The sequence below is a fragment of the Enhydra lutris genome, unplaced genomic scaffold (assembly GCF_002288905.1).
Source record: "Enhydra lutris kenyoni isolate GAN:26980312 unplaced genomic scaffold, ASM228890v2 scaffoldscaffold19, whole genome shotgun sequence".
Lineage (NCBI taxonomy): Eukaryota > Metazoa > Chordata > Mammalia > Carnivora > Mustelidae > Enhydra > Enhydra lutris.
The window spans coordinates 8736903-8759163 of record NW_019154103.1 but is presented as its reverse complement, the minus strand read 5'-3'; the positions used below and the strand labels follow the sequence as shown (position 1 = coordinate 8759163).

The following is a 22261-nucleotide window of genomic DNA, read 5'->3' as shown; positions in this document are numbered from 1 at the left end:
GTCTTTTAGCTCCTGCCTTTTCCGGTCGTGAAGAGCCTATCCTGGTGTCCGGGTCGCGCGGCTCGGGAGGAGGGACCCTGACAGGCCCAACCGGATGCGGGGAGCGTGCACGCCTCTTCCGCCCTGGGCCCGGAAGGGTGATGTGGCTGGGGCTTCGCCGGCCTCACTATGGTAAGAATTGGGGCGGTGGGGTCGCAGCCGAGCTTGGTGAAGGGGCTCCGGGCGCGAGCGAGGGCTGGAGGGTTGGGCGGCGGCCCTGGGTGCGCGGGCCAGGGAGCCCTGTCACTACCTTGATTCTGCCGGGGCTGGGAAGATGCTCAGGCCCGGGAACCATGTGGCCCCTGCACGCCCAGCCAGGGAGAACCGGGGCGAACCAGGGCCCACCGTCCCCAGAGAGATCCCGCGGTCGCAGGTCCCAGCGCCTCCCGCACAGTCTACCTTTCTGACTTGTTTCGAAGAACTGCGCTGGTTGCCTTAACCCAGTCGTGTATACAGACTCTTTCTGGTCACTGACTCCTGGAGGCATGGAGCTTCAGTTTGCGCGGTTTATTTCGCGTTCTCTGATGTTTCTACGAGCCTGGTTCAGGTGTTTCACCCCAAGCTCCACATCTTAATTGGGGTCTGTTGAGGTAGTGACCTTTCAGGCTCTTCCTGCTTTACAAACTGTAGGTTTTAATTATTGGCGATCTCTGGAGAAGTGGTTTTTCTTCTAGGAATGTACTTAAGGTGGTGTTTGACCTCGGACCTGCCTTCCCCACACATTTTTAAGGTTGTATGTATTATTTTGTGTTATTGCAGATTCCTTTGATAGTTTGGGCCTCTTAGGAAAATTTAAAGTGAGTCACAAAAAGTTTTCAAAGGAAATGCCTGGATCTCCAGGCAGAGAAAAAACGTAAAATCAGCATGGTCAGAGGACAGAAGTAGTGGTAGTAATAGTGAAATCTCCCAAGCTGTCTCAAGCCCTTTTACCTTTGTTATGGTAAAGGCCAACAGCCTCTACACCCGGTGAACTTAATGAAATCCACGGGCCAGATGTTGCATTTATGAGCATATTTCTGGAGAAAGGATGCATGCCTTTATTACAGTATCAAAAACAACCATGACCCCCAAAAAAGCTATTGTGGGATGAAAGCTACTGAGCTTACGTTTCCAGAGGTTCCTGCAGAACCCCATACAGCACTAAACTTTTAGGCGTTTAATTGAAAACTCATTATTTGTTGCTTTAGCCCTAGTACTTTGATTATAGATGGGACACAAGTCACAGCGTCCTTCCTGGAGAACTTAGAAAACCGCAGTCTATTCTTAGTCAAGAATATACTCCAGCATCTTAGCCTAGCTGCCACAACCGGATGAGTACATGTGCTTTTAGAGTGCCATTAGAGAACTGTTACTTATTTAGAGAATTTGATTCCTTTTTCATTTGAAAAAGAATAGATGTTGTTACTCTTTCTTCTCCTTTTTCTTTTCTCTTTTTTTTTTTTTTTTAAATAATGTCTACCTGCAACAAGAGTCACATGCTGTAATGACTGAGCCAGCCAGGTGCCCCTAGAAATTGTCACTCTTAATTCTTGCATATCTTCCTAGATGCTGAAGTTTAATTATTCTACTCATAGTACATGTCAAAGATTTATTTTCATCATCTTAGCTTCTTCGAACTAGCTACTAGCAAGACTGATACTGTGTTTAAGATTAACATTAACTTTTAAACTTCAGAATGCCTTTTTCTCCCTCTTAATATCCTTAAAGATTTATCTCAAGTTTTATCTCTTCCCAAAAATCCTTCCCTACCCCATCTGTTTTCTTCTCCTGGGTCTCTATTTGGGCATCCATAGCCCATGTGTATATACCTCCAATGTACCTCCAGCCATAGCACTTACCACAAAAAACAAACAAACAAACAAAACAGCAATACACTGTTGCCTATATTTCTTCCCTCTCTAGCTGGAGTTTTCGAGAGACCAGGTCTTCTAGTATCTACATCACAATGACAGCTAGAGTTAGTACTCAGATGACTCTACATCTGGGGAAAGAGTCATGCCCAGTTCAGTCCAAATTTCTGAGCAGCAATAGTTTTTCTAAGCTCCAAGTAATTCTTTTTTTTTTTTTTTTAAGATTTTATTTATTTATTATTTGAGAGAGAAAGATTGTGAGAATGAGTAGGGGGAGGGGCAAAGGGAGGGAGCCCAACAACGCAGGACTCCATTCCAGAACTCTGGGATCATGACCTGAGCCGAAGGCATACACTTAACCGACTGAGCCACCCAGGCGCCTAAAAGCTTCAAGTTATTCTTATGAACAGCCAGGCTGCATACCATATTTGACTCCAACTATTGAAAAGTTTTTCCCTTTCATCAGGCTTTGTCATTTCTGACTGTATGGTCAGAACACTTTTCTTCATAACAGGAATTGCACTTTGGCCTTTGGATACTTCTGTCCTATCAAATTATCAAGAACATGTAAAGTATTTATTGCTTCATTTTTTTAAAGTCTACTCCTTATCATGGTTCTGTGTATGCTTTCTCCAATTAACACCTTTGATCCCCTTGTTGCTTTATATTTAGATCTCTGGTGTCTATAAAACCGCTCTGAAACTAAGCAACACAAACATAGCAAATGAATTATAGATACCATGACAGTGAGATGAAAATAAATGCAAATGACCACCTGTGTTACCAGTGGAGAACAGAATTGAGGTGCTTCTGCTCTAAACTGTACCTTTCCTCACAGCCATGAAAGTTCTTTAAGTGGAAAGGTTCAGTAGAAAAGGTCTACGTTTTTGAAATAGGACCAATGAAATCAAATGGGTATTTAGTCCAGCTCCTCATTTTACAAGTGAAATTAAATTAAACTGATAATTTAGAGGTGCAGATTTATCCAAGGGCAAATATGTATATTGGTTTATTTCCTAAATAATGCAAATACATAGTGACCACTGATGTTAAGAGACAGGTTCTTAACATTAAAACATTAAGTAATCCTGGTTTCTTGGTTTTGAATTAAACAAGATAATTTGCCTACCTTACAGTAAGTGCTACCTTACAGTAAGCAACAAAGGTTGAACTTAATGCTAATAACACCAAAGGTCGGTATTTCTGTGTGTTAATGGAAATATTATTAATCACCTGTGATTACTTATCTTGGGCAAGTGGGGGGTGTTTGCATATTTATTTACAGGCTTCATTTATCCCTGCATTTCCATGTGTTCCAGTTTAAGAGAAAATAGTGGCACATATAAATTTACAAGTAGAGACTTGTTGGAAAATGCTGGCCTGACCTAGATTTGTAAATAATAAAATGCTGACCCACTTTTGCAGTACTGTATAATTTTTATCACAATTAGGTCAGGAATATCATTTCTGGGTCTCCTTCCACCTTCTGAGAGGGATAAATGACTAGTTTTGTGTAAAAAGCAGCAAGTCTTAAAACAAGTAAAATTGTTACTATTTGGAGTTTTAAAAATTCTAAGTCTTTGGTATTCAGCTCTTCTTTTTTAAAGTGAATTTCAGTTAAACTGGAGGAATTAATACGTCCGTTACTTCCACATAAGATGCAGTCAACAGGGGCTGCCTGGGTGGCTCAGTGGGTTAAGCCTCTGCCTTTGGCTCAGGTCATGATCTCGGGGTCCTGGGATCGAGTCCCACATCGGGCTCTCTGCTAGGCAGGGAGCCTGCTTCCTCCTCTCTCTCTCTCTCTCTCTACTTGTGATCTCTCTCTGTCAAATAAATAAAATCTTTAAAAAAAAAAAAAAAAAGATGCAGTCAACATTTGAAGCTCCCATACGGTTATGCATGAAGAAGGCCCTTAATCAACAATTGGTTAAACAGTTTATTTTGGTAGTGCTAAAAATAAATATATAAGCTATACGGAGCTCAGGTGATCCAGGACTAATGAAGACTGTAGGCTTAGGCTTTTCTATAGATTAAGTACAGTTAGCAACCAATCACTGAGCACTCCAAACAACTGTTCAGCATATTAATATGTATATTTCTGCTGCCTTTCTCATTGGTTCTTCGTGCCTTTATACCGCTGGGATCTTCTCCCCTGTTTTTCTCTCTATTCCTAATGTTTCAGATGGTTTCTTAAACTATTTTTATATATACATTTAAAACAAAACTTTACACTGAATTCTTGCCTTATATCCAAACTTAATAGTTCGAACATTCACTTCTGGCTGAAACAAGAAATTGTATCTTCTTAGGTAAAATGATAAAAATTGAAATTGCAGTAAATATTCCTAACTTTAAATTGACTTGAATAAAGAATTTTTAAAAAGATGTGTTAACATCACAAGTAATTTCTTGTTTTAGCACTAAGCTTTGCATCAACGAATCTTCATCTTTTCATTGATAAATTATTTCATCTGCTGTAGTGGTGGCCAGATGAAGGTGAATTATCATTATTTCAGAAGGCCTAACAAATTGTGATTTACTTCAGAATGATTATGCAAAGGGACTCACCAAGTTGATTTCCTTCTGGTTTTGATAATTTATTTAGTAAAATAGCACTAATTATCTGAAGCATATCAGAAAGTCAAGAGTAGGGGCGCCTGGGTGGCTCAGTGGGTTAAAGCCTCTGCCTTCGGCTCAGGTCATGATCCCAGGGTCCTGGGATCGAGCCCCGCATCGGGCTCTCTGCTCTGCGGAAAGCCTGCTTCCCCCTCTCTCTCTGCCTGCCTCTCTGCCTACTTGTGATCTGTCAAATAAATAAATAAAATCTTAAAAAAAAAAAAAAAAAAGTCAAGAGTAGTAGCTAGGTCTGAAAAAGATTTTCATGATCTGAAAAAAAATTAAACATTAAATGAATTTTACTTCCCATATCACCTTTCATTAATCATCTTTTCCTCTATTTTGTGATCAGTTTGGCTTACTTTTTTTCTTAGCTTCTTCCTTTTTAATATCATTTTCCTATTGAAAATCCCAGTTGTTTTTCTGCAAGAACAGGAACATCTGTTTCCTTTCAACCTGAGATGAAAAGTTTATATCAGCAGACAACAGATGCGAAGCATTAAAAGGAATGCTTAGGTAGGGTAAGAAATGGTAGGCTAATGTCTGTAGCTTTGAAACATTCTTGTTTGGTCAGAGTCTGAGTACATCTAAAAGCCTTTACCACCTAAGATTATTTGTTTAAATTTTAGGATCTATAAACCGCAGAAACAAAGTTGTATGTAACATATATTGCACACTTATAAATGGTTTTTCATTTATAAATGGTTTCACACACAAATGTATATATACACACCCCACTTCTGTAATAATAGGCATGTCTCTAAGTGCCTCTTAAATTCTTCTATTATATAAAAATTCAAACATAGAAAGGTAGAAGAGTATAATGAAGCCTCACATCCTCAGTGTTTCTTCAACCCCATACCTCCCATCACACACAATGGATTATTTAGAAACCAATCCCAGACATCCTATCATTTAAGCATTTTTTTTCACTACAACATTCAGGGAAAGAAAAAGTACACAATGCAAAAATCGTGAAATTTAGATACTCCCATTAGGAACATGATAAACCTACTTTGCAAATTGATTTTCCAGCCACACTACTACAACAGTCCTTTGCTTGATATAGTAAGCCTGCTCATTATTCTTTAAACATGCAAATTCCTGATTCTGTGAGGATGTTTTCCATGATTTTGTCTCTTTGGGAGCCTGTTCTCTATGTCAATCTAATTGTGCCCTTTCTTAACTTAGTCCTTGCTTTCTCCTTGAAACTTTTCTTGACTGACTTTATGAAAACAGCATTTTTTTTTTTGCCAGTATGGTTCAGTCGCTGCTTAATACATGCTACAAAGAATTGCTAGTTACTTTTTTGAATATATATCCTGTTCTAACTTGCTTATAACGGCTGTATGCCTCAGTTGTCTTATATATAAAATACAGGTATTAATAACACCTAACTCAAATATATGAGGATAAACAAAATAATTCTAACAAGCCTCCAGTGAATATCAGTTATTGTCATTAGCTATAGACTCCTGGAGGGAAGGAATCCTGCTATGTACTTTTTTAATCCTGTGTCTAGCCTCCTGCTCCCAAAAGAGTAGATACTAAATATGTGTTATGTTGACTGAAAAGAAATCTGTACTTTGTATTTCATGAGGTTGTTATCAAATACGGTATCAATATACTCACATACATGTTCAAAATATCTTTGAAAGATAAACATTGTGAAATACTGTCTTTTCTATATAGAATTTACCTTTAGAGTTCATTTATTGGTTTTTTTCAAGTTATAAAATTTGTATCACTTACTCTCATAAATGTAAAATTAAAATCCAGTTCAATAAGAAACCAAGACATACTAAACTTTATCCTTTGTATATCCATGAAGTGATTTGCATACAAAATAACTATTTAAATAGTAATTACAAATAAACTTTATCTTTTTCAGACCATAAAAATAACACTTAGAAAATCTGAGAAATCCAAAAGAGTTGAGAATTGGGCTAAAAATTTTCCAAAGAGAATCAGTGCTTTCTTCCTTCTTGTTTACATAAAGGTTTACACAGCTGAAGATACGCTGATTATGAAATTTTGTGTGCTGTTCTCCCCACTGCTTAGAATTGTACGAAAGCATTTTTTTGTGTCTTTAAGAATATTGATGAATGGCATGTGTAATTTCTTAATATTTTGAATAGTTTGTAAATATCATAAAAATATATAACAGGTTAAAAAATACTGAGTTTCTGACAAGGCTAGTTCTTGTTTTAGGATTCTCTTGGCTGTTACTGCTTATTTCTTTTTTCATATGAACTTCAAAATCAGTTGTGTATTTCAAAAATAATTGGTTGGTATTGAGTCAACTTTAAATTTATAGATTAGCTTTATAATTTTGCTTTCCAATATAAGAACATGGTATACCACTCCATTCTACTTTAAGGTTTTTCAGTACATTTAAATGTTTAGTCAGTTTTGTTCTTTAATACCAGTGCTGCATTTCTTGTTAAGCTTATTCTTAGATACATCAGCTTTTTGTTCTAGTTGCTACTGTAAATAGAAACTTTTTTTCCATTATGTCTTTCAGCTGGTTGGTAATGTCATTCTGAAGGCTGTTGATTTAAATATTTTACTTATGTACCCAGCCACCTTACTCAATTTCCCTTATTGTGTGTGATTGTTTTTCACTAGGTTCTTTTGGGCTTTTCAGGTAGCACTTAACAATTGTTTCTTTCAAAGTAACAGTTTTGCCTTTCTCAAAACATTTTGCAACTCTTACTCTTTGTCTAACTTCTGACACCATAGGAGGGCCTTCTGAGTTTACTAAATAAGCATTTTGCTAGGTACTATGTGAGATTGATACATTTTATCTACCTTTTGTAATGGAAATACTATTCTTATCTTACGATATATAGTGGTATTCCTGCACTTTCAAAAAATTGTTTTAGTTTTTAAGCCATTACTTCTGGTCTCCTGTGTGGTAGGTACACAGTCAGATACCTGATGAGATGTTGTCTACTTTCAGGGATGAGCATTATAAAATGTTTAACAGTTCCTGTGAGAACAGAAAGGAGAGTTCTATATGAAAAAAGGAGAGGGGGAGGCCAATGGGTTCAAGGAGACTTCCTGGAAAAGATAATGCTTGAACTGAATTTTGAATAGACTGAGCCCACCTCAGTTTTCCTCTACTGGAAAACTGATTTCCTGAGATACCCGTGTTAAATTTGTTAAATAAGTTTTAAAGAATGAGCAGTAAATGAGCAAGTGGTTTTCCTTCACCAAAATTTAATAGCTTAGTTTAGTCAATGCATGGAACATGATTGCTTAAATTTAAATCATTCTTATCCTAACAATTTCAGAATTGAAAGAAACTTTAGCCAACATTTAGTCTTATATACCCACTTTCCACCCAGTTTACAGATGTGAAAGAGAGACTGAGGTTAACGGTTCGGCTGGAGTCATATGGCCAGCCAAACTCAGAGCTTGTAAACTCTGTGTCCTGCCTAGTAGTCTGGGCTCCTAAAACATCTGTATTAATTACATATTGATTCGGTTTTGGATCCATGACATTTTCGGTAGTGTTTTCAAGTTCTCACATTTAGAATTTTTATTATATCTTCTGCATTCCTTAGCCCAAAGAATGGAGAGGGAATTACACTCTTGGAATACTTTATGATTTGGGGTTTTTTTTTTTGTTTTTTTTTTTTAAGATTTTATTTATTTATTTGACAGAGAGAGATCACAAGCAGGCAGAGAGGCAGGCAGAGAGAGAGGAGGAAGCAGGCTCCCCGCTGAGCAGAGAGCCCGATGCGGGGCTCGATCCCAGGACCCTGAGATCATGACCTGAGCCGAAGGCAGCGGCTTAACCCACTGAGCCACCCAGGCGCCCCTGATTTGGGGTTTTAAGTGTTCACAGACATGCCATTCTGTTTGTCTTTGAGAAGAACAAAAGTATAATTCTTAATATGGAATTGTCTGGTATTTTTTACCTATGCTATTTTTCTTGTGATAATAATTTTTTCTTTTTCTCTTTTTAGTCTGCCATTTTCAATTTTCAGAGTCTGTTGACCGTAATCTTGCTGCTTATATGTACCTGTGCTTATATCCGATCCTTGGCACCCAGCCTCCTGGACAGAAATAAAACTGGGTATGTTACTAATGATATCTAACCACCCAAATTAGGTCCTATAGACATTGAGGGTAAATTACCATAAAGGTCATTAAATAATTTAGTTCCTATATATAACTTCATTTTGTAACAGCTTTCTACATTATTTTCTCCATTTTTAAAAATCTGAAATCTCTGTATGCACAGAATCTTAATAAATAAAAAGACAGATATTAGAAGTGACCTGAAATGTGTCTATAAAAAGTACACTTAAAAAGATATGACAGGTTTTTTTTCATCTGGAATTAGAAATACAATTTAGCACTTTCAAAGATAGTATTTGGCCTTAACTTTTTATGCAATAATCAATAAAGCTGGTTATTTAAAAAAAAAAAATATTGGTTATCATGTTTTTGAAGCATAAAACAGTTGGCAAGCACTGTGTCCATAAAAAAATATGATGTAGACATTTCCCTCTCCAGTCTAAGACTGTTCGAATCATATAGGTTCCCTATTAGCATCAGAAAGCAAACATCTTCAGGGAAATATATTTAGCTAACTTAAAGCAATAGTAAAAATTAAGTCTTGGGCTTGACACATCTCTTGTATTATATGTTCACATCCTGAAAAAAATTGAGCTCAAATATAATACCACACAGAAGAGAAATTTTAAAGTGCCATCTTTATAATACAAAAGTACATGTTGAATTCAACCAAAAGGAAAAGTATATTAAAAACCAGAGACTATGTGATGAAAGCTATGTAAATTTTCTTTGCCTTGAATATTTACTAATTTCTAAGAGAAATTGTCTTTTTTTTTTTTAATGTGAAGACTTTTTTTTTTTTTTTAAGATTTTATTTATTTATTTGACAGACAGGGAGATCACAAGTAGGCAGAGAGGCAGGAGAGAGAGAGGAGGAAGCAGGCTCCCCACTGAGCAGAGAGCCCGATGTGGGGCTCGATTACAGGACCCTGAGATCATGACCTGAGCCGAAGGCAGAGGCTTTAACCCACTGAGCCACCCAGGTGCCCCAAGAGAAATTGTCTTAATCGTTCCTTAATAAAAGCCTATGCCTACTTAATCGTTTTAAGAAATAAAAGAATGAAAGAATATACTTCACATAGGAATAGTTATCTCCAGCACCTGTATCGGGCCAAATTAGGATCCTGCAAGGTCAAAATCTGTTTTTCAACTAATAAAAATCTGCAAGAGGCAAGGTGATAGCTATGAGAGTAATAATTTCAGCTTCTTTTTCCTTCACCTCCATTCTATCTTTGAGGACATAGTTAGCATTTATTCAGACATTGTGTCATCTAAACTATTTAGCTTTCGTTACCATTTCTTCCTTGTTATTTCCTAGGGTTGTTGAAATATATATAAAGGCACAAATAGAACCTCTAACTAGTTTCAAATATTAAAAATCCCTAATCCTGTTCTAATATACTGATCATCTGTTTCTGTTAGCCTGAGGGATTTTATTTAACCTGCTGCTGTTATTTGCCCAACAGTTTTTGTGACAATGACCCTCTTCCTTTGTAGACGCTGACTTTTCATCACATTTTTTTCCTCTGAAGTCCTCTTGCACTTAGTCTTCACTTACTTTGTCCATTTTTAAAAATCAGATGAAATTACATAGTATTTTGTTCCTTTTTTGAAGTTCTATAATCTTACTTGTTGCTTAGTTGTGCATGAAGCCTTTCCATGCAACTAAATGGTTTTATTCTTTCCCTTCCCCCTATTGCCTTAAAGTATATGGTAGAAACCAGTAAACATCCTCATTGCTGTTTGGCTTGGTATTGTAATATAATACATAACATCTACTTAGTAAGATATTTAAGTGTTTATTTCATTATAAAAACAGTCACGTAGTAGTGGAATAGAATATCGATGCTTTGCTGCTGCTGTTATGGAGAAAGTAGGTTGCATGTGGAAAAGTCTGCTCCTCATTCTTTGGGGAGCAGGAATACATCCATTACATGCTACATTAAAAAAGGAGTTCTCAGGGCTGCCAACCTTACAGTAGAGGTTGAGTAGTAGTATATTTCTCCTACATATAAGACCAAAGAACTAGCATGCCTACTTCTGTATTTTGAAGCATGTACTCATATAGTCAGCTGCTTGAAGGCTTTTTTTTAAAACTTTGCTTCTATTTATATAAATGTTAGGCCCCATTTTGACATGTACATTAGGAATATTTTCTCTGGGAGCAATGCTTAATGGGTCATTGTCCTTTTATAGTATATGTTCTTTTGAGACTCATAATAAACTGTCCTTTCATTATAGTGAAATCCCATTTTTAAGTAGAGATGTGTAGGCTAACTGGACAACACAGGTACTTGATAATTTTACTTTTGAAAATAACAATTTTTTTGCTGCTTCAAGTAATACAGAACTAAAAAGCAGCAATAAATTATTGCTACTTTGCCTTATTTCATGTTATCATAGACTTGATTAGCTTTATCGGCATATATACTTATTGACTTATAGCCGTAGAAACCAAGTGGCGTAATTGTATTCGTTTTTCCTAACTAATAAAGTTCCTGTGTTCTAATAAATAGCGTTTGGGGCACGTGGGTGGCTCAGTCGGTTAAGCTGGTGGCTCAGTTGGTTAAGTGGCTGACTCTGACTCAGGTCATGATCCCAGGATCCTGGGATCGAGCCCCCGTGTCTGGCCTCCCTGTTCAGCAGCAGAGAACCTGCTTCTGCCTCTGCCTGCCACTCTGCCTGCTTGTGCACGCACATGCACTTTCTCTCTCTCAAATAAATAAATAAATAAATAGAAATCTTTAATAAATAGCATTTGGCATATTACAGAAATATGTCTAGGTAGAGAAATAATAAGGGAAAGGCCTAAGTAGTACTGATGAATCTCTAAGTTGCTTGAGTTAGGGAATTTTTTTCATTTATATAGTTTTTAGTATATGTGTTGTAACAATTCCCTAATGAAGCTTTGAGTTATTTCTAGTTTATCACACCTGAACTGATCCTGATTGTGATCTTACAGTTTTAGATTATGTTCTGTGGGACTCTGAGTTTCCCATGGAGGAGCTTCAGGTGTCCTGCCACTGGGTCCCTCATCCACAGTAGATTTAAATCTATGGGCATGTTATACTCAGTAGATTTTTAGAATTAAGGAACCATGGCATTGCAAATGACTCACCGATTGTCTTTAGTTTTTTGATGATAGGTAAGCCAATTTTAAGTGACATCTAAAGTTACTATCACATGTGCCTTTATATTTTTTTTTAAGATTTTATTTATTTATTTGACAGAGAGAGAGATCACAAGTAGGTGGAGAGGGAGGCAAAGAGGAGGGGGAAGCAGGCTCCCTGCTGAGCAGAGAGCCCTATGTGGGGCTCGATTCTAGGACCCTGAGATCAAGACCTGAGCCGAAGGCAGAGGCTTAACCCACTGAGCCACCCAGGCGCCCCAGTCACTTGTGCCTTTAATCTATGTATTACTGAACACAGCCCATTAGTTACTATTCTGAAGAATTTCTTTGTAATAATGAAATCAATCCTTATAAAAAGCCTATGAGGGTGAGTTTCTATTAAGGAGAAAATTTGCTTACAGTTATGCAGCGAATTAAGTAAGATTAAACTTAGGCACAATCTGGCCCTTATATTTTCTTATATTATTTTCAAAAATATCTTTGATCTTTGTCCTTTTATTCCTATAGTAAAATTGTTGCACCTGTCAGAATATCTATCCTTCAAAATAAACTTGTATTTTTGCCCATTTCATGGCAACTGAACCATGAGACTTTTTGATTTGGGGTCAGGAAGTTATACTTCAAAGGAGGAATATATATAGAACTTAATCAAACCAGTAATTTCTTTCATTCTTAACCACTCATATATAATTATTCATCAGCCAGCCATCTCTTCAGGCCCCCCCCCAAAAAAGCATAACCTAAATTTCCCTGGAATTTACATATTTCAATTTTGTTACTACACCACTCCTAACCTACTGCAGTAAGTACTACTAATTTATCTTGATTTGTAGCTATGTATAACACCATTCATAATTCTCTTCTTTTGTCAGAGCAACAAAATAGTTGTCTACAGTGTTTTCATATCTTTTAGCTATCTCAGTGACTCGGTTGATTTTGTTTTAAATCTTCTACTTTTTATACATGCTGAATAAGTGATATATGCATATAATTTGTATTTAATTCATAGTATATTCATTCAAAGAATGGTGATGAACATCTTCATTCTAATTCTTATTTCCAGAATGTATGTGTTTTAAATGTCATATTTAGTTAACTCATACACAGACTACCCTAAACTAGGATTTTGTACTTAAATTGAAAACATAGGCACCTATTTTTATATCTTTCCTTATTGAGTGACATAGTTATGTAAATGCCATCACTGGAGTTCATGGTTATAAATCCTTTAAATATAGAACTACATTCTATAAAAAATAATTTCCTTAGTGTGAGTTTTATTTTTTAATGGCAAAAACACCCAAACCAACTATGTTCATTTACCATTTTCTCAAAATTAATGTTTATGTAAATTGGCATATATATTTTCTACTTTTGAGAGTTAAGCACTTGAAGTTGACTGAATCAGTTCTACAGTAAAAAAAAGCCCGGTGTACATTTTTGCTGCATGTATTAATTTACTGTGCATTTAACCTAGGATACGACATATATTCCAGTCTGTAACAGTTTATATACACTGACATTTGATAAGCAAGTGTGTCCTACTTTCCTACATAAATGGTGGCTCAATACCAAATTTCAGTTTTGAAGTATCAAAAGGTAAAATGCCAGTTTGTACTGAATGCTCTGTAGGTTACTGAGAAAATGATTTACCTTTCTCACTAATTAATAGCTACTATTTCCTTTTTTATTATATGCAGATTGTTGGGTATATTTTGGAAATGCGCCAGAATTGGTAAGTGTCTGTTAAAATCGCCACATCTTCAGCTGTAAATTGTTGGGCGGTTTACTTATGCCATATTCACAGAAGGCAAACATCTGTTTTATAACCGCAGGCTTCCCAATTTTGAGCAATTTTGCAAAAGTTTGTCGAATTCCCCCAAACTCTTTTCCTTATGCTATTTAATACTAGACATGGTAGATACCTCATAAGACTTAATTAGCAGGAAGATGGAAACTACAGGAAAAATCTAATTCAAATATCAAATGCTGTGCATTCCTAGTGTTGAGATTTTAGACAAATGTGTACAGTTTATAAGAATGCACACATTCTTATAGAGCATGCTGCTCTGTATAACGTGTACTATTTTGATAAAAGGATGAATTTTCCATCTAATGGAAGGCTCGCTAAGCAGTCGTCTAAAATTACTCAATTTATTCCCGTATGCTAAGTCCAAGAATGTTATTTATTGCTTTTGGAAAGCATTAACTGTTTCACCTGTCAAACTCATGTGATCATAACTGAATTTTGGTTCTAATTGATTAAAGTTAAATATGATTATCTTCTAACTTCTCATAGTAAAATTAGTAGTGTCATTGTATGTTTTTGTTCAAATAATAATATACTCTTATCCCATCCCTATATGTATATAACATTTAGCACAGTGCCTAGTTCATAGTAGAGATTCAAATGATTGACAAGTGAATGAATTAAAATGTACTTTACTGATGTAATCCACCAGTGTTCTTAAATAATAGATTTTACCCTTTTTAACATAGCTAGTTCAAAAAAAAAAAAAAAAAGCATTACAGAGCAATTTGTGATTGTTCCACTTGGACAGAACAAAATGAATATTTCTCCTCTTTGGAATTATTTACATGACCCCCTGAAAAAAGCTAGGTTTTAGTACTCTTCCAATATTTAATTTGTATGTAACTATTTTCTTTTATAAAGGTATGACTTCCATAATAAAAAAAAAAAAAGTTGTTGTATTTGACAGTATAATTAATCTGACAACAGCCTAAATTACCCCAGTGAATCACTTTAAATAGGAGGGGGAATTTAGGAGTCATGTCCCTAGATAAGCTGTGTTCCATCCAGAGTATTATGTTTTCTTTTGGATTCATTTATCATAGATGTGGAAGATTTAGAAGATGGTCCATAACAGGAAACGAAATTGATTAAACATTGAGAACTACAAACTAAGATTTTGTAACATTTTAGAAATTTTTCTAAATAAAACAAGTTTTAGAAATACATTGTTAGCCACGGATATAAATAATTATGAGAGTCTGAGCAAGTTTTCTTCCTTTGAGCTTTTAATACTAGGCAAGACCCATTAACAGTGAAGTTGTAAGCTTCATACCAAATTACATAGAAGTCCTTTCAGAATATGTTACGATTAGATCACAAGATTCGTTGGTCTTTCAAGTGTCTTACTATAGAAAATGACAGTGTACTATAAATAGTTTCAAAGAAAAGTACTTTCTAGGCCCTCATCTTAATGTATTGATTATTGAAACAGACATCTTCTTGAGAATTCACTGTGCTTTTAACATGTTAAACTGTCCTTCCTCAATGTTCTTTGGACTTATTATCTCTTAGGGTGACAGACATGTGAATCTTTCTTTTGTAGAAAAGATCATTGACTTTAGATAGGTAAAGCACAGGTATAGCCTAGATAAGTTGTTATCAATCAGGATATTTTAACGGTGTCTGGAGACATTTTTGGTTGTCACCACTAGAGTGGGGGGACATACACTGAGTACAGATCATGCATGTTGCTAAACATATTAAAGTGCACAGAACAGCTCCTCACATAGAATGAGCCCAAAATGTCAGTAGTGCCAAAGTTGAGAGGGCTCAGCCTAGATTTACAGAGATCTGTGGTACAGACTTACCTGACATCCAATCATTCTCAACAGCTGCAAAGCCTAAAATAACAGTAGAAATCTTAATCACTTTAAAAATAACTGAGAAGGAAGAGATCAAGAGACAGAAGAGCACCCTTGATGGCTAATTCTGATAGCTAGTAGTAAATGTAAATATGTGTAAAGCAAACTGTTTCAAAGCCAAGTCACCAAAGAAAATGAAATAATATTGTCAAGGAACAGAGTGCAGAGAATACCTCAAGTAAACTACAAAAAGAGAACATAATGGAAGAATAGGACAGTTCAAATACAGTAAAATTCTCTGGATCAGAGGAATACTGAATATTCACTGGTAAAAATATAATAAGTCTGGAGTTAGGAGATAGAGCTTTCATCTTAATATTATGAAGTTGCTAATTCACAAATAAAATATTTAAATTAAGGGATTTTAAGTTAAATGTGAAGGTATTTTAAATCCATTTTGTGTAATAAATTAGAGAATTATATACAGCTTCATTCAGTAGCCAACCCAGGTGACCCTTTTCACAATGGTTACTTGAAAGTATAGCTGAAAGTTTAAGGCATCTAGTCTATAGCTCTCTTAATGGTTTCCTGTGATATCATCTGTTTTGATGTCTAATTTAAATTGTGCCTTTCTTTTTGCTTGGTCAGTTACTATTTTCATTTTTTCTCCTGACTGTATGAGTGCCATACGTTAAATGGTTCAGTTAAAGTGTTCTTTCATGCCAATTATGTGAAAGCAGTAGCTTTTCATTTTGGCAAAATGGCCCCAAAAACGTTGATGCTGATAGGCAGACTTTCCCAGCCACATGCTCCTCTCTTATCTTGACACAGAATATATCCACCAAGAAAGGATACAGTTTTAATAGGAAAAGTTCCAGCCAAATCATCTTATCATGTTACACATCACGTTACAGCAACTGTTTCACATTCACTTAAACAGACTGAAGATCAGACAAGAAGTAACATTCTTACCCAAGTTCAACCAAAGATGTTTAGTTCTACCACATGGCAGTCTCTTTCAAGAAAATCAAAAACAGGAAAATGAAACCCATGTGTAAATTATAGCATTCTAAGTTGGAAGATGAGGAAGAGAAGAACTTCCTCAAAACTTAATTTCCAACAGATGGAGAACTTAGGGCAATATTAATTTTTTCTTTTAGGTGTTTAATAAGACGATATTGGACAGTTAGAGTATCTAGCCCTAATTAGAGTGACTGGCTTGCTTATGAAATCCACTTGAAAATTATGTCTGAATAAGGTTTTGTTTTGTTTGATAATTTGCCCAAAAAATTAACATTAGTTAGTTAAAAATGATGACCCAAGTTATTTTTTAGTTTAAATTGTTTTGTTTTGTTTTTTCCTATTGAGATAGCAGCATTGTGAAAATGCTGTTGTCTCACTTTTTAAATTTTCCTTTAGCTAGAAAGCAGCCCAATGTCTATGAACAGAAAAATACTTTCAGAAAAACAGTGAATGTTTCTTCTGCTTATATGTGTATATCTTCTTTGAATATTGTCACTGAGCAGACACAAAGGTAAAATTAGTAACAACATAACTATGTGAGCTCTTTGAGGAAGCTCTGAAAAGAAAAAATGACCTTGAGGATTTTAGTTGAGAGGATGGTCAAGATTGACATTTTCCAGAGGTAATTAACTAAACTTGCCAAATAAAACAGCCTTTGCTGAAGGAATTTAGTTACTGGAGGAGAACTGATTTTATTTTATTTTATTTTATTTTAAGATTTTATTTGAGAGAGACAGAGATAGTGAGAGAGAGCACCAGTGGGGAGGAGAGGGAGAAGGAGCCTGGGGTGATCACGTGAGCTGAAGGTAGACACTTTACCGACTGAGCCACCCAGGTGCCCCAAGAGAGCTGATTTTAAACATAGAAAAACAAGTGAGGGGAGTATATATAGTCTCTACTACAACACCAGGTATATGCCCATGATTATTTCTAGAAGTAGCACATCACTCCCTCTTCTTTCTTCCTTTCTCATGCACCCTCAAAATAGCATAAATGCCTGGTGCTTTGTGGAACTCTACAGCCCTTCAGTAAATGAAAAGCAGGAAAGAACAAAATGAGTTTGGGATAACTCAAAATCACAGGGTCACTGTTTGTAAGACAGCTTCACAAGCCAACTCCATTCTACTTCAGGCAAAGGAAAATCTCCAAATAAAAACAACTTTTAAACACATGTGAAAATTGACTCATAAAAGTGGCTGTTTTTAAGTTCTACATTTCTAGCCCAAGAGTAATCAAAGTTTCTCTTTAAACTGCAGTTAGTTAACGTACAGTGTAATACTAGTTTCAGATATGCAATATAGTGATACAATACTTCCATGTATCACGAAATGCTCATCAGGACAAATACACTCCTTAATCCCCACCACCTGTTTCACCCATCCCCCCCCACCCACCTTCCCTCTGGTAACCATCAGTTTGTTCTCTCTATAGTTAAGAGTCTCTTTCTTGGTGCTCCTGGGTGGCTCAGTCGGTTAAATGACTGCCTTCGGCTCAGGTCATGATCTTAAGGTCCTGGGATTGAGCCCTCCATCGGGCTTCCTGCTCAGTGGGAAGCCTACTTCTGCCTCTCCCACTCCCCTTGCTTGTGTTCCTTCTCACCCTGTGTCTTTCTCTGTCAAATTTTAAAAGCATAATTTAGCTCATTTTGTATTGTACTTGCTTTTATGCTGTAGCCACTGCTTGTTTGGCCCATCTCCCCAAATGTACGGGCCCCCTAGCTAAGAACTTTATCTTGAGCCTCATGTGCCCCTCTCCCGTAGTAACCTTATCATATCCATGATAACATAAACTCAGTTAATCAACATAAACATCTCCCCTTTTTTTTCAATAGGTGAACGGAAGAGTCCTTACGTTGCAGTATGCTGTATAGTGATGGCCTTCAGCATTCTCTTCATACAGTAGCTTGGAAGAATATCAGAATTTAATTGCCATCAGATTTCAGTATGGGAAAGGACTTACTTACAGAAAATAATGGAGTGAATGGTTAACCCTTTTATCTCTGAACATTGAATGAGATAAATTTCCAGCTGCTGTTCTCTATTTTTATTATTGGACCAATGTTCTATATAAATAGGATGTAACCATTTAATACTCAAAGAGTTTAATATGTCTGTAACAATCAACCTCAGTACTGTCACTACAATATTACATTCTGCAAATGTTATTCTGTTATGTCAGATACCAGTTTTTCGTGAGGTATCTCTAAGGTGCATAATAGAAAACAAAATTGGTAAATGACCCAAGTTTCTTTCACTGTGATTTGGGAATGATAAATCCTTATAGAATGAGACATTTTTCTGGACTAGCTTTTTTATTGGGGAAAAAGTTCAATTTTTGTTGGTAAGGATTGCATTCATATTTAATAATGCTTGCTTTTTCCTCTGGTCATACCAGAGCATTAACAGAGTACCTCGAAGCAAATTCGCTAGTGTATCACAGGTGTTTCAGCTATTTAAAACAAGCTATGCAGTTCTTAAGGAGGAAGATAAATGAGATCAGACTTAAGAGTAGTACTGGGAAGATGTTCATATTTAGCATAAAAGTTTAGAATAACTGACTGGTATAGTAGCCTCTGAAAATTTGACCGGCTGTCATTCTCTAAATAAGACTGCGTACTTAGAGTGAAAATAGCAAAATAGAACAATTACAGAATGATAATCCGTTTGTGTTTTTTATTCTTTTTAGTGTCAGGTCTCCACTTATTTTAACTGCCCCCAAACACAAAGTATTTTGTTTGTTTTTAAATACAGCACTTTAATGTGTCTAGTTTACTTTTTATGTGTCAACTAGAACGAGAATCTTCTGAATAACTCAGTAGGTGATGATAAACAGTTTTCAGATCTCTTATCCTTATAGCTTGTCATAAGTGTCTTTGGGTTTTGATAACAAGGAAATACCTTCAACAGTTTCCATCAAAGCAAGAGAAACATTTGGAATATGACTAAAAAATTTTGCAGTAGAGCGTTATTAAAAGTTCAGTTAACATTTTTTCAGTTTCAACTGAAATTCAAGCTAGAAGGAACATAAACATCTTAGCTAAAAATTGCCCATTTTAGGTAGTACTAATTAGATATTGTCCTCAGCTATTAATTCCTTTTCTTTTTTTAAGAAAATTATTTAGAGTTATTTGAAAATGAGGCTGCCAGTAGCTCTTTCTGTAGAAACAAAGTTTGGAACTAAAAGCCATCTATTTTTAAAGACCACTTTAAAGTACTTGAAAAGAATTCTAGGAAACATAAGAAAAGCTTGTTAAGCATTGCTTGCTTTTCTCACAAAAGATAAAAGCTGCTATAGGCTATCAATATAATTGTTTATTTTACATTTTTGGCATATCTCTCTGGCCAAAAGTTACATATTTTGCTTTAGAGAGGGAATCAGGTTATGATCATTGTGCCTACTCTGAACTGTCTCTTGGGCTTTGCATTAGGTCAAGAATTTTCAGGGTATCCTAAAAATAGGACTCTTATCAGCATATACATGCAGAGTAAGTCACCTTTCTGGGTCTGGTTTCTGAGCCCATCTGTTGTCCCACTCTCCTGCCAACTAGACTTTCCAAAAGCTATGTCAACTAATCTTTTATATGCTAGCACAAATCTAGTATGAATAAAGGGAAGAATATTCTAGATAATCAGTTCTAGGGCATTTCTTTAAATTTGGCATTTTGGAGAAGCTAGGTGGAAAGTAGAGGAAGAAATAATTTTTTTGAAAAATCTGTGGTAACATACAAAAAATTTTGCTGTGTGTAGATGCTCAACAGAGTGGGAGGCAGCTCATTTCTGACCCTAGACACTGTGACCTTTTGAAACACAAGCTCTTTGGGATACAGAGAAAAGGATTCTATGAAGAAAAGCAATTAGCATTTTCTTTAATGTAGTTTTTTCAAAGAGCTACCACTGAATCCTGTTCTCTAACCCAAAGGGCAGCGTAGGTAGTTTTAGGCCCACAGAATATTCAGAGACTCCTGTTGTATTCTTGGTGGGGTGGTAGGATGCAGAAGAGCATTAAGGATCGATTTAGCATCAGATGGACTGTCTCTGTCACAGAGACTTACTGCAGGGCTAGAAGGGATAGGTGGTGGGCACTGAAGTCCATAGCTTACCAAGGTTTGAATACTCTGCGTAACCTCTTTCCTGGCTCCAGAATTTTTTTATTCCATCTCTCCTGGAAATTGTTCGGTGCTGATATTTTAGTTCCTGAATGGGCTCAGCTGTGTCCATGGCAGGAACTGGTCTTCTTTCCGGGCAGTCTTAAAAGATGGTCAATCAAAAGGCCATTTAATCTGTTGAATTCCCTGCATGGCTTAAAAAAAATTTGGATTCAAATCCAGTGTCTTGTAAATGCCTGTGCTCCTATGCTAGCCATTTTCCATGTTTAAATGCAAAATAGCCCCTTCATACTGGGAAGAATAGTAATAGGTAATTTGTAACAGATTCCTTCACCTTAGTAATAGGCAGATCAGTCTCATTTTTTCTTAGGACCTAGAAGAGGTCAGAATGAAGTGACAAAGTAAAAAATGAACAGGTCTCTCCCTAGTTTTGTGGGAAAGAACTAGCATTTTGTAAATAGAATTTATACATTTGACCATTCTTTCAAGAAGCATTTATGGAGTACATGTAGTACCTTATCACTGAAGACAGAAAAGCAAGTACATAATTTCTGTCCTCTAGTAGTTCACAGTGCAGTGGATGAGAGAGATGAAATTACTTATAGAAACTGCAATGTGATAGTGCTTATTACTGAAATAATGCCGGGATTCTAGAAGAAAATAAGGGTGACACCTTAGAGGTAAGCATTTCCTGCTAGAGAAGCAGTGCTTAAGCTGAATTTAAGAGTAGTTTGCAAAAGCACCAGTGGTATATTATTAACTATAAGCACCCAGCTTGTTGTGCCACTTGGGGAGTATCAAGACATAAGCCTAAAAAGGTGAACTGAGGTTGGATCCTAGAGGGTCTTGTATTTTTTCTCACTACTATTACCTACCTCAAAATTGAAGTTAAGTATATGTTCCCTTCTGCCTGACAAAAAGACTTGGAAAAAAAAAATCTTCGATGTATGTGTAAACAAGGTTAAATATATCCATGCAAACCTTAATTTGGACCAGGAATACAATAGTATACTCTCCGGAGACTCACTTGCATAGTCTGTAAAGGCGAGGTAACATTAGTTCAGTCACGTATTTTCAGCAACTCTCAAAAGCTTATACTCGTCACTGCCTAAAGCAGCCATAATTCCTAACGCACACATCCGCACAAGAAGCGGAGGCGGTTGCACTATGTACATTTTCTGGGTGCAGAGGAAAGATTTCTAGGAAGCAAGGACCTGCACTCTCTTCAAAGCCTTTGGGAAGTTACTGGATCATAGGAAGCTGAAAGGAATTGAAGATTCTTAGGGACCACTTTGAACTATCTCTGGTGTTCAGTAAACAGTAGATGTTCAATATCAAAGTAACTGAGTAATAGCAGCATTGTGAATACGACAGCCTCGTCAGTCTAAATCAGCAAGTTACTACTGGCTTCCAAACATAGCTTCATAATTATGTCATGCATACACTGCCTTCCATGGTTTCTTTTACTTCGCCCTAAACCAATCCCAAAATAATTCGAAATGCAACTCTGGCATCAAAAAAGGGGGAAGGTGGAAATCTATTTCCTGTGACTTTAAGACAACAGAATCATCCTGTGTTGTGTAATAAAAACAAAAACAAACTCTCAAGAGCCTCCCAATTTTGTCTTACTATCAGATGAGTGAGAACAGTTTAAGAGGTTAAAAAATTAAAATTGGCACCTTTTGAATAAGATGGGAAAAGATAAATGTTTCTGTTAATTTTACCTGTATTTTAATTCATGTCAAGATTCTGGGGGAATTTTTTTATGTTGTTTTGCATCTTAAAGCTGTTCTA

General features: G+C 36.1%; 1 protein-coding gene across 1 annotated transcript; it reads left to right on the top strand.

The window, feature by feature from the left end:
• Positions 1–111: 111 nt before the first annotated feature.
• Positions 112–18600, top strand: LOC111148434 (transmembrane protein 167A). The gene is made up of 4 exons (XM_022504967.1): positions 112–171; positions 8480–8589; positions 13425–13459; positions 18194–18600. The coding sequence occupies exons 1-4, from the start codon at positions 169–171 to the stop codon at positions 18262–18264; spliced, it is 219 nt and encodes a 72-aa protein (XP_022360675.1). The 5' UTR covers positions 112–168; the 3' UTR covers positions 18265–18600.
• The last annotated feature ends 3661 nt before the right edge of the window (positions 18601–22261 follow it).